The sequence below is a fragment of the Aplidium turbinatum genome, chromosome 1 (assembly GCF_918807975.1).
Source record: "Aplidium turbinatum chromosome 1, kaAplTurb1.1, whole genome shotgun sequence".
NCBI classification, from domain to species: domain Eukaryota; kingdom Metazoa; phylum Chordata; class Ascidiacea; order Aplousobranchia; family Polyclinidae; genus Aplidium; species Aplidium turbinatum.
This window is the reverse complement of record NC_137472.1, coordinates 52,559,261-52,575,701: the sequence shown is the minus strand read 5'-3', so window position 1 is coordinate 52,575,701 and position 16,441 is coordinate 52,559,261. Positions and strand designations below refer to the sequence as shown.

At 36.3% G+C, this 16,441-nt stretch overlaps 1 protein-coding gene across 1 annotated transcript in view; it reads right to left on the bottom strand.

Annotated features, from left to right (window-relative positions):
* Positions 1-883: 883 nt before the first annotated feature.
* LOC145767046 (uncharacterized) overlaps positions 884-16,441 on the bottom strand; it is a 33,661-nt gene continuing 18,103 nt past the window's right edge. Inside the window, exons 4-14 of the mRNA XM_082578786.1 lie at positions 14,490-14,633; positions 13,996-14,067; positions 13,147-13,218; positions 10,851-10,919; positions 10,037-10,108; positions 9,322-9,393; positions 7,759-7,827; positions 7,025-7,234; positions 6,584-6,652; positions 6,019-6,200; positions 884-5,709 (exon numbers count right to left, since the gene is read on the bottom strand). Coding sequence (XP_082434912.1) covers positions 3,533-5,709; positions 6,019-6,200; positions 6,584-6,652; positions 7,025-7,234; positions 7,759-7,827; positions 9,322-9,393; positions 10,037-10,108; positions 10,851-10,919; positions 13,147-13,218; positions 13,996-14,067; positions 14,490-14,633 — 3,208 coding nt within the window. The 3' untranslated portion in view covers positions 884-3,532. The remainder of the gene's footprint in view (positions 5,710-6,018; positions 6,201-6,583; positions 6,653-7,024; positions 7,235-7,758; positions 7,828-9,321; positions 9,394-10,036; positions 10,109-10,850; positions 10,920-13,146; positions 13,219-13,995; positions 14,068-14,489; positions 14,634-16,441) is intronic.

The window sequence follows — 16,441 nt, the reverse complement described above, 5'->3', positions numbered from 1 at the left end:
GTTGGATGTGTAGCAATCCAAGCCTTTACTTTCGTGCGTCTGCAAGCTTTATATTGGCCAAGCAATAAGTTTGAAAGACAACAAAATTCGTAAACCATTTCTGCACATTTACTTGTAAAAACCAGTGTCTGCCAAAAGCAATTAGGCTATTTCAGGTAAAACATTGCCATCTGTTTTACATCTAAATTGTTTCTGAAAAAGGATGATCAGTCATTTTTTGAGTTCGTTAAACTTCTGCAGACGTTGAACCATCAATGCGCCAGCTTTCTATACTGTGAAGAAGGTCTAAGTGCAGGGCTGTAGGCTACGCTATAGCACAAGTTGCAAATAAAATGCTGGTATAGATATGACACGACGATTCTTCTCGACAAAAACGTGTTCGCAGTAAAACGCGCTAATTTTATAGCAATAATTCTGCTAAATCGTCCCACTTGCATCATATATCAAACAACAGTTTTTGCTCAATGTTCAGCAAAAATCTGTGGGAGCGACATGTCTGTACTTTAGTTGTTTTTTTTTATACATTCTCCAGCCATCAAACGTGACCTTTCTCCATTCATTCAACGTCTGCATGTATTGGTTGGTTTGAATTTTTATCCTCGGACTGAAAACGCTTCTGAACGTTTATTTTTGGCAGTTTCGCATACTTGTAGATGCTTTAAGCCACTAACGTAGGGCTGATTACTAAGAATGGCAGAGTGAATTTTTCCAACTGTAAATGTGTTTTTGTCTGAAAATTATTCCAGGCCACTGAATAGAAAAGGCTGTCCTTAAAATGCATTGCTCAAGCGCACACCCTGAAACCTATTTGCTGCCTGAGGCAGCAGGCCTTCTTTCATGTTTCGGCAAACAATCACATCATAAAGGTAATTTTTGTGTTTTTATAATCAAATACACGCCAGAACTAGTTAATAACAGATACAGTTTTGTCCTGTCAATCCAGTACAAACGGAGACGTAAACATGCAATTCTCATCGGGCGGTGTAGTGACGTGATTCGAAGGTCAACCCATGGCTATTTAGAATTACGACCCGATTAGTCACATTTCTGACTATTGCTAAGAGTCTGACTGAAATGTTTAAGAAATCACCTTATCTCATACTTCACTTATCAGTCTGCTAGCAACAGTCTGCAAAATCAGGCCATATTTCCAAGTATCCATGATTGAGCAATGAACATGACACAGCTCATTGAAAGAACAAGTTTCTGTCGTTAATTTTCAAAATATACATAATATAGCCTACCAACGTTCTTTAGAGACGTGCAAAGTCAGCAAACATTTCACAATTACAATCGAGGTAATACATTCTGTAATAGAAATCTCAACGCTTTCTAAACATAAGAATTGAACGTTAAACCGGGGAAGCTTGTATGCCATGTATTTTTCTTTCGTGACAGGCAGCCATCCTTTAAACATAATATGTTGCCTACTTGGGTAATACTTAGTTACTTGCTGGCAATAATCATCATTTACAACTAGTCGAGAGCCATCAAACGTATCAAAAGCAATTGTGGAAACTAGAAAAAATGAGGTCCTGTGTTCAAGAAAGTACCAGGTGGTGCTTCCCCGTTGATGCCTGTTTCCTAAAGCACGCTGAGCTTGGTTTATTTTTGTTGTTAAGCTTGACTTGTTTTATGGATTTGGTTCATTTCTCTTTATCATATGACAAATTGGAGAAATAACTCGTCTTGTTTGGGTTGTGTTCATATAACTTTAAAGCAACGTCACCACAAGTATGCAAATATCTTTACTTAAACACAAAAAAGTTATTAACGTTTCTGTAGATAAATCGTGTCACACATGAAGTTATCACCGTATTCAGGTGGAACACGAATACCCACAATGTGCCTAATGATCGTATTTTTATCCAAATGCCACATTTTTATGTAAATTACTGTACATCAATCAAGAAACCAAGCTTTTATGTGGAGCTAGGTCACTGCGTGATGGTGTGCCTTTGCGTAAGATAATCCCAAAACCATATAGAATGGATACTGTAAAAACAACTTATGCACAAATGCAAGGTTAAATTGAAGACATTTTGTACAAAATGCATTTGATGTGGAAGAACGAAGAAGTACAACAAAAACAAAGCAATACAGACAATAGCTTGTAAGCAATTAAAACATAAAACGTGTCGACGGTAGCCACAAAACCTGTTGAAGTTTATGATTATGAGCCGCGTTTGTCTAAGCAAAAACTTTCCCTGAACAAGCCAAAGCAGCCCAATGCGCATTTTCAGAATCGGACCATTGCGCAAAAGATTGGCTTCATCAAAATAAACTTTTTTTTTATGTTGATCGAAACGTTATGAAGAATATAGACCTGTGAAGCAAATTGTTGAATTAGCTACTGTACATGTCAGATATCATATCTGAAGTATCACATTTAACGATTGGCAAGAGATCGGCTTGTTTTCTGAACCCCTTTCCACAAGCAATAATGTTGTTCTTGCAATACTTTCGTTTGTAGGATACAAACGTTATTAGCTTTGAAGCGGAATTGAAAATCTGTTTTATTTGATTTGCTAAAGCAAACAATAGAATAAAATCATCTAAAATACAAAAAGAATACATCAAATGGTTTTGAAAAAAGGGACTTTAGAAAGCAGCAAAAAAGCTGGAAGCCTTTCTATAGTGGTTGCTGGTCTAATTAGGTTTAGTTCTTGTTTTTACGAAGAATAAACATCTTATAGGCTAATGTCAAATATCACTGCAGAAAAGTTGTGTTTTCAACCCTTGACAAATACACGAAACAAATATATTTGAAGAAATTTATCAGAGGCAAGTAACACATCAAACTGGGCTGCAAAATATCAGTTCAAATGACTGAAAAATTTTGTGTATTTGGTTCCCGGATGTCAATCTTCAACATCTCAGCTTTGGCAATGAGTGAGCACATTTGATGTCTTCAAGTGAAAATGCGAAATAGTAACACATAAAAAAATAACAACATTAATTAAAAGGCATTTAAGAAAGGCCCCACACAGTTAAGTTAGCAAAAAAAATGAGAAGAGCAATCGCTTACCTCATTTACCTTCATTCAAAAATTGACTTGACCAAGCCATTGCAAATTCAATGGCTGCAAAAATTAACATTTTGGCTTACATCATCATTTTTAACTGTTTTCATTGATGTTTTTAGCCTTTTTAAGCGGTGGGTTGGTGCAGTGGATAAGGCCCTCGCTTTGCATTTATGTGATCTTGGTTTGACTCCCGGTTTAAGCTAGTTGTTGCAAACACCACCATACCTTTCATCAACCAATGCTTAAAATCAAGCATGGAAAATACCTACCATTTAGCCCTTTTACGTCAACAAAAAAACGTAATTGGGTCATAGATATATCGCTGGTGCTCAGATGTAGTCGTGTTTGCTGTTGATCGACGACTGTGATTACATTCCAGTAACGTACACAATAGAAAATATACCAGGCACAGCATTAATTTTACGGCAACACTGGAAACCAAAACATCTTTTACATCCATTGAACTGATGCAAAATTACAAGCTTTTGCCAAGTGTTACGTCGCAAATTACAGAACAGTTTCCGTTTTTAATTTCCCTCTTTTGTTTTTATTTGCATTCGTCGGTGACAAAATAAAAAAATTGTTATGGCATTGTCCGTTTTGCGCTATGACGTCACAATCGTTCACGCAACGTTTCATGTTTTTCATCCGCGGCTCCACTGGTTGAAGAGAATAATGTCCTCCTAATTGGGATGACATTAGGATCATAGGTATAGTGTTTTCATTGCTTGTTTTGCCTCTTCCTGCGCGAGATAGGGTGCTGCAACCGCTGGAACATGCTACTCCAGCCCCAAAATCTGGCTCTGATTGAATCCCAGAGTCTTTTGAGGTGGAGGATTCACATGACTGCATTAAGATTTGTCCTCCTACCGTGCAAAGAGTTTGATTTTCGTTGACATATTTCTGTAAAGTCAACGGTGGCAATCTCTTCTTTGTGTCCTGCATCACTGCGCTCCAGTATTTAGGTCTCGTTCGACGACGCGCGGCCAAGCTGGTATCCGGTTGGGAAGGTCCAGGTACATCGTTATTCTTAGACGGTTGCGAATTCCAAAACATGTTTTTTTGTGATGATGGAAGTGGGTCGGACGTTCGGGGATAATTGTAACTTTCACCGATCTCAAATCGATTTGGATCACTAAATGGATCAGAACGATAATCGGGATAAATAGTGATTTTCTGGCGACCTTTTTGCCAATTGACTCCTGTTTCAGTATTTTCATCAGAGCTTTGAAGTTCTTCGTGCTGATCGCAATCATGCAGCATAGGATCACTTTCTTCTACTACACTTCCTTCGTTCATGTCTAGAGGATATTCAGCCTCCTTGTGTGGATGAAAACCAGGTGAACACACCTGACGTTCATAAAATTCTCTTTCTTCTGCAAACTCATTTTCTGTTCTCGGAATAAAATGCAGTGGTACACGTTGTAATATGGTATAGTTGTCTATAGGTGAAAACGTGGTTCCCTCTTGATAAGCAAGTTCTGCTGCCACCATTCTTGACGCCGCATTGTCGTCATCTTCATCTTCAGAGACATCGTCCTGGTAACTTCTTTTCCGTTTTTGGCAAACAAGTGCCTTGATGATTTTAATCCAATCTTTACAATATTTCTCACTGAACCCGATATACAAAACGGGATTCAAAATAAGTTTGACCGAGATTAGAAGCATAACAGCAGTCAATAATAGCTCAACGTTAAGTTCGGTTGTATCGTAGGTAAAATGCATGATTGCAGAATTTTGTGAGAGCAACCATGGTTGTGTTGAAGATGGGTAAGTGGCAACGGCTGACGCTAGCAAGCCAATGAGTGCGAGAGGTAGAAGAAACACTACATTGCAAGCAACAGTCAATGTGATTTGGCAGCGAGTATGTTTTTGCGCGCTCAGCCAAGATTGTTTTCTACGTGCGCAGTACATAAACGCGCACAATAAGATTACAACCGCGCAAGCCAGCACATGGGCACCTACAAGAATGGCAACATATGGAAAGTCTGTTGACCAAGGCAAACAGGTGGCACCGTTATTGGAGGGAAATGGATTATCATTGTAATCAAGCGTTCTTTCATTTCCGCTGTATAGAGTGACTACGGCGGTAGCAATTGCAATGATCCATGCTGCACTTAAAGTCAAGAACATGACTGTTTTTCCAAAATGCTTCTCTGGATTAAGAGGAAACATTGTCGAAAGATAGCGTTCGACAGATGCAATCAAAACTGTAAAGAATCCCATTTGCAATCCCATCACAAGACAGAAGCCAGCTGTTTTGCAAGACCTCGATTGCTGCCACCAGGACCCTGACTGAGCAAATTCATCTCGCGTTTGAGCATCATAACTTAAAATGATCGCAACATAGATACTGGCAATTAGGTCTGCTAATGCCAAGTGACAAAGAGCAATTTCAAATGTTCCGAGGCCACGTGACCGAATTCTATCAGAAGGAGTTTCCGAATTACATTTCTTGTCTTCATTATCTTCGTCTTCTCTTGGTGATTGATCAAGATGACGGTGCTTCCATGCAGAAATGCATCTCTTGGCAATGTTGAACAATATTATAGAGAGATTTAGGACGACAGAAACCACCAGGACAAGCCACAAGAGGATTCTAACGGCCATTGGATTTAATAAGTTTTCACACGGTGTGAGAGGTCCAGGCTCTGGTAAGCAACTGATTGAAGACATGTTTTCTTCTCTGCCCTGAAATTTAAGTTAACTCAGATTAGATCCTTTGTTGTTTCACCTAGTTCAGTCAACAACCTACAGCCTACTAAAACACACAGTTTCTTTTTTTATGTAAAGCATTTCTTGCCATACACAAATAAACAACGACGTCGACATCTTTAAGTGTGCCTATTGGCTACGATGACTAAAATGCAACATTTGACATATGTATTTAAAATACCCTTTGCGATAGGAAATCCGAAAGCATTATGCAAAAGTAACTGCAGTTTACAGTGTGACTGGTTGTAGTAAACAATTCTAGAATTATTAAAGATAGCCACCTACCCTTCTGTTTATTTGACAGCAATGGTATTCATAGGTAGCCTCCATTCGTTGTAAATCTTCCATCAACTCTAAGGGCGGCAAATACAGCAAATTGGGACAATCCGAAATGTTGAGCGTCTTCAAGTAGCTTAAACCTTTCACTGGCAAAAATGAGAAGGGGTTTTCGGCAAGATTTCTGTATAAAAACATTTAAATCACAATAAAGATCACATAAAAACGAGGTTTTGTGTTTCAATCCAATTTTGTTGAATTCCAAAATCAAATCTTCCCAAAAAAGCAAGAAGCAAGAAGCAAGTTAGTTTGTCTAGGTATAAACATAAGACCAAATTAAAAAATGGAAAATAATGCTGTGGAAATAAATTTATAATTATTTATTTATCTGAGAAATGAGTAAGTGTATCTGTTTTTATAAACGTAGCAATTGAATAAAAAATAACTCATTAAACAATTTTAATATTACTTAAAATTAAATATAAATAATACTATGAAGCCGATTAACGCTATATTAAATTACAAAAAGATGTATTGGCAGAGCGGTACCTAATTAAAATAACTTACAATTTTATCAGGTTTGTACTTTCGAACACATCGTCATTCAAGTAGGAGATGTCGTTGTTGCTCAAATTCCTGCCAATTGCAAAAGCCTTCAAATAACATTCAGTAAAGACATAGCCTATTTAAAAAACTTGATTGGAAATTATTTTCTGATTTTGATGTTGATCAAGTATCAAGGTTAAACAAAGTGAACCGACGGTCATTGATCGTTTAACAGTTTTTTAACTAAACTTGAGGACGTATTTGCAGTTCCCTTCCTGCAATATAGCCAATACTGTATACATGCCGAAACTACTAATTTTTAAAACTATCTACAATCATTTTTCATATTCACATAAGGAAATGACACAAATAATTATAATTCAGTTTGTTCTATTTAATCTTGAAAGTAGGTTTCCAATGTTTCCATTATAATTGACAACAAAAAGAAAAAGGGGTATTTACAAATCTTCAAGGTTGGTTAGGTTTTCCATTTCTTCTTTTTCCAAAGCAGAAAAAGAATTTCCGGCTGCATTTAGCTTTTCCAAATTAAAACAGTTACTGATCCCAGTCAGGTTGTAAAGCCTGTTATTTGAAATATCAAGCATTTTCAATTGTGTCTCATTGCCACACAAGCTTTGTGGTATTGTGAAAATTCGTCCTCCGGTGACAGATCTGAATGAAAATGCAAGACGATTTTTACACTTTTTTAAACAAACACTCTACAATTCTAATTTGTTTTGAGTTTAAATAAATAAACATCTTCACTCCTGTCCACGTGATCCTAGTTTGACGCTTGGTATGGCTTCATACAACAAACTTTGCCACCTAATTTTTTTTTTCATTAAGCAGGCATTAGCTTTGATACGACAAAAAGAATACAACGGAGAGATACAGCTGAGCCAGTCATCTCATTCTTATTGAAACAGTAGGGAACTTTTAAACTTGATTTTTTTACTTGATTATTTTTGCTGCAAAACAATGAGTGAAAAATAGTAGCCATGTTTGGCTTTTATGAACCATGGGTTCAGGGGACACTAACATTTCAACAACGACTCTTTCTCTAGAAAGTGCAAATTTCTAAAATATGTCGAAGCAACTATTTGTCTATTAAACTTAATTGATTTTCCTATGCTAGTAATTTCTAAGTCATGTAGTCTAATCCAAAATTAATCCTTCCGTTTGACAAGCCCACTTACAATGATTTCAAGTTCGAACAACCTGACAAATCCGGAAAGTATTCTTGCTCCGTAATATTCAATAAGTCTCTGAGTAAAAAATATTGTTATTGTTACTGACACGTAAAATGTTTTTAGCAAAATATGAACTTATTTACACGCTGCACCTGCATCATAACATTGAATTTCACTCGACAAGCGAATTAAAAAGCATAAAGTAGTAATGCCAATGGAGCATGAAAATCTGATCTTTTCGTGTGTCCGAAAGCTAGCGATTACATGGAATTAATTTTCTCATTTCCTTTCTGTTTATTCTTGCTTTAAAAGTGGAATGACGAAAGCCGCTTTTTACCAATTTAATCTGGATTAGGAAATCGGATTTAGTCGATTGTGAGTTTATGTGATTGAACGCGCATACCTACTTCAATCAATTAACAGCTGTAAGAACATTTGCAACGCAAAGAAATTTCATTTAAGCTACATCTTGTAATGTATTTCAGGCTTGAATGAGCACATTGAAAGCTATTCTGAAAAACCAACAAGGCAACAGAAAATATTATCAGTTTATAAATAAAAGCGTGACTAAACTTTCATAAAATCTGTAGATTTCATCTATTTACATCTATATTAATTCAGGTTGAACGAATTCAGGATAATAATCTACTGGACTGGGCCTCTATGGACTATAAAAACACCATCTGATTTGCGCTGAGAGCAATGCAAATCTGCGGTGGTTGTAGCGCTGTATAGCTAGATATATGCAGCTTTTACTACATATTTTAAGGTTGTTTCATTGCTATCAAATTAACTTATTTATAGTTTTGTGTGTGTGTTTTGTGCATAGATTTTTTATGATTTAACGAACCGAGTATGCATCAAAGCTTCTGTACATGTAATGCTGCATCACTATTTTCTAAAAAGTTTTCTGTTTGACAATAGTGGGTAGCTGTCCAGGTACCTGGGTAGCTACCCGGGTGGGCTGGGTTTTTCATGAAAAACACAGGTTTTCTTAAATCTGCAAAACTAGTGTTGCCAGATGAGGAATTCTGCTTCAATTTGAGAAAACTTAAAAGCTGTTCAAGAAAAAAACTTATGGCAACACTTCTAACGGAACAAAGCCTTTTTTCAAAACTTTAAAAAGTTATATTTTCCACATCTAATCAAACAAATACTGCAAATTTTAGGTGTTCATCCGGATTGTTATCTTCTCTAGCATGTTTTGATGCAACTATTGCTAGAAAATAAGAAAAAACTAATCAAATTCTAGTTACATTTAGCAAGCTTAGCAACCACCAACTCACTGCCTGGAGCATGATTTTTCACATGAAGGCATATTGCAAGAATAATAGTCAACTTATTCTGAAACCAATAAACAAATTTCGCAAAAAAAATTTTTTCGACTATTTTTGGATAATAAAACCCATTTTTGCCCATAAAACCAGTTTTGTTCATAAAACCTGGACAAGTTTTATGTTTTATTACATAAAACCCGTTTTTGTTCATAAAACCTGGACGGGTTTTATTTAAAAAAAACGGTTTCTTTAAGCCATGGTTTGAATCAAATGATAATATAATTAAACTTACAATGATTCGATTTTTCCAAGGTTGGTAAAAGTCCACCGACCCACAGAAGTCCACATGTTGTTTTGGAAGAACCTGAACAATTTTAAAGACATTTATTGGATAATTCTTTACTTTGCAAAAACTTCATAAAAATCTATCCACCTCAATCAAAGCTTAGCTTCATGTGGGAAACGAAAACAGACCCATCTCAGCTAGAAAAAAGTTGTCACTTTTACGTTTTTGTAACGTGTGACGACGTTTAAGCGATGTAAAAATGCAATGTTTTGTTACCTGGGATTGGCTTATTTAGAGAGGCAGATTGCGGCTTATTTTTCAAAACAGAATCAGTTTTTAAGTTTGTGGCTAATTGTTTAGTATTTTAAATACCCCAGAAAAAAATATCTTGTCAACGTTGTTGTTGTTGTTGATTGTGTGTGTCTGTGTGTGTCTGTGTGTGTGTGTGTGTTGCAAATCTACATGTATTCTGTACAACGGAATTTGCAAATCTGGGTTATATCCAATTCATTTTCTATTCGGTTAAACGTAAAAAGCACATATGACCTGCTAAAGCTTAGACGCCTTCATAAACTTACTTTGGATACAATACTAAAGCCTAAATGACATAATGCACGGTTGTACGAAGCTCAAATGAAACCTTTAGAAATATACAGCAGAAAGTAAACTTTTTTCACTTCTTGATTTATAACTAAACTATAAACCACACAACAACACTTACAAAACTGCGAGATCACTTTGTCTTGCAAATGCCCTGTCTGGAAGACTTTTTATCTGATTGTCGTTGAGGAACCTGAAACAAAATACTTTTCAAAATATTCACCGTGCTAAACCAATCACAGCGGTCTCTTGACGACTAAACGGTGGTTACGCGCCCGGCTCAAGATCACGCGGTGCTGGTTCGACTTTCGGGGTGTGCGCTTGAGTAACGCATTCTAAGAACTGCTCTCAATTCAGCGGCACCTAGTGAATGGAATAATTTCCCGGCATCAAAGCTTTGTCAGTCCGAGGATACAGATTCAAAACCAGCCAACACGAACTAGACTTAGTCTAACGGGAATAATTCGATTTAAACTCGATACCTGCTGCTTATTGTGGCTTACATAGTTTGGTTTTAAGTAAGTATAATTGCCGCTCACTAACAACCTTAAAAAGCCTGCTTTATTATTGTTGGTATCCTCAGAAGGTTTTCATTCAAATAGAATATTTATTCAAATAAATCAATAGTTTTGAAAATATACGAGCCATGTAATCATGATTTATATCTTTTTTGGGCAAATTTATTATGTAAAACATATTTTACTTGTAGTTATCTTTAAAAAACGACGATTATAAGAATATACATTAGCGTAAAGTGAAATCATAGCCTACTACCATGCGGTTTTGTTTGTTACATTTTATTAGTCAAGAGGTAAATATAATGCAACAAACTCTTCCTTGTTACTTTTTGCGTGAAAATTATATATGTTTGTGGCATCAACATGAAGGATTATTTCAACAAATTTATTTTTTTAAAGAAAGCTTGCGCCACTTACAGCTCTGTCAATTGTGTTAGGTCCATAACCGTCTTCGGATATTCTGTCAGATGGTTGTAACTTAGATCTCTGAAAAGATTAAGACAACAAGTTTAGGAAAATCTCAAGTAGTAGAACAACATTTAATGTTAAACTTGTGCATTTGCTTTGCACAAATGTTTCCAAACGAGACTTCGCTACGGTTTTACAAGTCGCTTTGTTTAAACGTACAACGGCGCCAAAGGTTTGGTAACAATGTGCTTTGGTGTTGCGCTATACAGTATTTATTGCAGATAGGGCGTTGCTCCCAACGCTTTTGAAAGCAGACAGTGTCAGAGCAGCAGTTAAAATACTTTATAAATCAGCGTGAAATCCTTTGACATCACTTGCAGCCTAAAACCTCAGCATATGCTCTTTCAAATCCAGACACGGTATTCTTTTTATGCACTATGGCGCACAAATTAGGCTAAATATCATGCTAAGCTGATAACTAATGTTATCTCGAGTATATATTTCGAATAAAAGTGTAATGAGTTATATTGGTTGTTACTATCTGACCATTAACTAACCAATCGTTTTAAACCTATAAAATAAACATACATCATTTACTAGACCTCGCTTTTATTAAGAAGCACTGAAACTGTCTGCATTGTGAAGCGCTGAGAGCATACAATTCGTATGTGACGGTTAGTCAAACACGGTCGATTTATTGGTATAATACCTTGTGACTGCGTAGGTCATACACACAAACAAAGCTTTATGACATTAGAATTTGCATTTGGCTTTGTTTCAAGTACATTGAGGGAGAAACGTAGTAAGAACAGTCGGACATTAACTTGATCTGTGCAAGGATAAAGTATCAATATGATAAATTAGATGAGTATATCTGATTAGAGAGCGTGAGATCTGCTTGAACCCTTCTTTCATTGACCTTGAAGATAATTCTATCATGATTATGTTTAATGCTTTGCATATAAATCGTAAACCAATGTTGTCTAACCAAACATAAAACTGCAGGGTTGTACTTCGTTGAAAAGCGACCGTACCCCGCGGAGGAATATAAAGCCAATAGATTTCGACTACTGTAAATTGCGGTGGGAAAATCACCTGCTGTTACTGTCTGCTTGCGCAAAAAAACTACGTTTTTACATTGATTCCACGTCAACAAACAATGCATCACGTTGACAATTATTTTTCATGCATTAACTTGTTTATACGCTTAGAATAGAAGATTTGCAGCTGTAGGTGTTTTTTTCCCAGACATTTATTTGCTCTATTTGTTCTACTTCGAGTCAACGAATTGCTGCAGCTGGACGTTTTATTATACTTTCAATATAACAACGTTGAATTACTGAGAGCCGATGGAATTGTAATGAAGGGCTTACGACAATGGAAACCGTCCATATGTTTTATTGTCCAAACAAACGAAACTAAGTCATAGGACTGTTTGAAAAAGTGTATTTGGAATTTTTTTTATATTTTGTGTTGGAGTTAGTTTATTTGTTAAGAATTTTGTCTAATTTCGTTTCGATATACACTATACAGTACAAGTACATACAAGTATATACACAATATACAAGTACATACACAAAATACAAGTACATACACAATATACAGTACATACTGTACAAGCAATTTCGTTTTTGATCTACGTTCGAAAAAAAAGCAAATGATACAAGAGTTTCAAAACGGTAAAAGTGCCGGTCATTTCAAAGTGGTTGTTGCTATTTCGAATAGCTCTACCGAGACAAGTTGTCGAAAATGCCTTGCACTTCCAAAACTTCCAAGAGACTCCTCTAACAAATTTTGTATATCTGCATTTTATAGTTTTGTCATCATTCGTCAAGACCGCCATGTACATCAGGCTATAGCAGATACGCATGCGTGTAATGCATTATTTTAGGGCTGCCCAAAGCTTTGTAACTACAGGCCGCGTTTCGCTTGTCAAGAGTCTTGGCGGGCCGCAATAAAATTTTCTCTAATTTTTCTCTTGAAATTCGGCCTAGCTTTCAGATTATATATCGTAGAGCCCAGATGGGAGCTGAAGTTTTTGTGGGTCGCATGTGGCCCGCGGGCCGCACTTTGTGCACCGCTGCATCGGTTGTTTATCCAGAGCACATGTTAGTTTTATGCACAGAGCATTTTCCAATATGGATTCAAATGAATTTGACGTTCAAGACTGAATAAAGAAACTTGACTGGCATTGTTTAACAAGGTTTGTTTCCTTTTCCAAAATTACCAAATAAAATGAACATGCAGCAAAGTCATGTCAAAATTAGTTTTGTAAAAAAATACAGAGGAAAAAATACAGGCTTACAATGTACTGCAAAGCATGATCCCTCGCATCGCATTGTCTTCAATTTCTTTGATGTAATTCTCTCGAAGATTTCTGAAAAAGGAAAAATTGTTATCAAACGATTCGTTTCACATTCCACACAAAAAAATCATCTTCTTTTGAAAAACTATTCATCATCTTGTCGCAGGCGGTCGCATTGCCGAGTGGTGAGAGCGTGGAATGACGTTCGAAAGGTCGCCGGTTCGACACCGCTCAATAGCATGCGGCTGTGTCTTTGGCAGGACACTTAAAGGCATGCCTGAAGGTGGTCACGAAGATTGGCTTCCATGCCTTCCCGTTCACTTAATCTAAATATTCAACCACCGAGCGTAAGCCTGGATACCACAAACAAAAAATCTTGTCGCAAAGTCGGCCATTTGTCATCAAAAGGTATATCGTCGTTCGAACACAAAACACAAGCTAAGTATTTCAATTTAAAAAATCACTGCATTGTTTCTGTTTTTGATTGACAATTTCTAGGTGAAACATGATCAATCTCTTTGTTGCAACCACAACTACTTTTAACTTCTGGTTACCACTGTACTACCAACAGCATCACAACTGAACAACGTAACGTTATCATGTAGAAGTGCAAAAAGCCCAGACAACTTGTGATTTGCGGTTACTTCGAACGAGTTATGATACAATTCCTGGTCTCACTGTTATGAAAACAATAGAAGAAACAATTTAGAAAACAGTTTAAATGTGCAAAATACACCAAGAATAAGAAAAAGTAAAAGTAACTCAATCTAAACCCAACCCGCCTAGCAAAACCCGTCCTCAACGTTATATCAATGTTAACAAAATGGATTTTGTTAGCTGAAAACTTACAAAACAGATAGTTCCGATAACATTTCAAAGGCTCCATCTGGGATAGATTCTATCTGATTTACAGTCAAACTCCTGAAAGAGAAGAGAAGTATGTTGAAGCCGGTTGCAAGTACAAAAGAAAGGATTGGAGAACTATGCTTTGAATCACTTAAACCTAACGCCTTCATTTTCAAAAAAACAATTGCTACGAAACGTTGAGGACTATAGCAATTTTAATTTGTCGTATGAATTACTTTAGCAAATTGCCTGATTGACAGTCAGCAATTTTCTCATTTCCTTTCGTTACAGTAAAAAAAGTAAAACATTACATTGCTTTACATAATAGAACTTACTTAACCTACACAATATATCTAGCCTTACTGTGTGTACTGTAGTGTATACCATGCAGTTTTTCATACTGATTTCAATAATATCAAAATATACTTTTCAACGGATAGCTTCCGGTGCAGTCTAATTTATATTTCAAGACGACAAACGTAGGCAAAAGTACTCACAGCACTTGCAATCTAGGGGTTTTTCTTAGGGCTTCCACTGGAATTGCTTTCAATTGATTGTTGTCAAGTAAAAGATACTCAAGATTATGGAGCCCAATGAAAGCCTCCCCAGTGAGGTTGCTGATTAAATTTGCATCCAAGTTTCTGAAAATGGATATGTTCATCAATTTTAAAGAGATAGAAAGCGTTGTTTTTGTCGAATTACGGACTTAGTTCAGGGTGTGAAGAACTGCAGTCTGCACCGACGACCTCCTTTGAAGTGGGAATCAAACCAGAAGAAGTTCAGTTTACAATGTAATATCTGGAAACAGATATCAACAGCATGGTGTTTTGATTTGAGTACTGAAGTTACATTTTATGAACAATAGCCACAATAAATTTAACGAACAATAAAACCGGCTTTCATAGCACAAAATTGTGTTTCGCCGAAAAAATATCGTTTCAAACAATCTTAATCAGCACCATCAAACCAGATGACATCTCCAATGACACGCACCCGGATGCAAATGAGTGGATCAAGCGACGATGGCTTAAATCTCGCAGTCACCCAACTCTGTTGAAAGACTAAAAATCCATTTTTGCCATGGCGACAATACTTGAATCGTTAATGGATCCAATCATTCAGTGGCAATAACTCTTCTTCCTCAGCATGCAAAAACTTCCCATTTTTGCATTCCTTTATTTAAACGTCTGGCGAGGTTGCAGCGATTGAACTAGGTTCACTTTTCTATCTGGTTCAACCAAACTAGCATCAGCGGTTTCAAATCTCTACAATTGAGGGATAGCAAACTACCCAAATTTTTAAATGGCTACCATTCAAAAATCTGTCAATCACTTTAATTATAAAATTGGAAAGATTGAAACATGGAACAGTTGATTTGTGGTACAGAACTTGAATATGGTGAGAGGGTTTGTTATTGCTCAAAGCTGCTGTACTTTTTGTCTGACATTTTTTCAGATGCTTGTTGTCAGAATAAAGTCAATTTTCAAAATTCAAATACCTTATATGACTGTAGGTTTAAATTTATTCTGACGAAAGCTTTTGAAGAAAGTTAGAGGAAAAGTATTGCAGCTTCGAGCAACGAAAACCTTTTCCTCTAGCATAAAACAAAAATGTAAAGGTAAATGTTACATGCAAGTCACTTAAAATACTTTTATTCATATTTCACACCAAACGTAATAAACACCAGGTGTAAATCAAGTCGGTATCACACTGCATGAAAATATCATTTCATTAACTTGTCATTACAATATCTTCCGCTTATCTAATCATCGGGTGTCTAACAATATCCGAAACACAAACTTTTCAACAACTATGCTGGGCCACTTCTACATCAATTCAACATTAGCTGATGTAGTATGTGAAAAGATTTCATATCTGTCATCTGAACAATCTTATACGAACATTACGTGAATCCTTGGCAGCTGGTTAAAGTGGGCCTAAATGTCGGGCAAGCGAAAATGATTACAGGTTGCTTCGTTTTTGAGCGTACTCGGAACTTGTGAAATAACTTGTGTAATACAAAGAACGTTGTTTTTTCCAAAAACAACACCTACAATTTCTGTACGAGACAATAAGGCTTCAATTCCAAAAATAAAAATTAGTCTAACTTCGTTATAATTTTGGAAGGATGCGATGCAAATCAGCTGACAATACTTTACTAATAGTAAAATCGATACTTGCGTAATAAATACGTCGATAGATCACATTGTTGCGCAAATGCCAGGAGTCAAAATTTTGTAATGAATGCTAATCAACAAGATACTACCTTTTAGAAGCAAGAGCACAATAGGAAATGCGGAATAGTGCATCTATCACAACAAGTGTGCCACCATCCAGGGAAGCAGAAATATGACCAGCCCAGTTAATTTGCATACCTTCTTTGATGCAACGTAAAGCAAACGCTATATGATGAAGGTTCTTTTGCTACTACTCTGTTGGACATGCATGG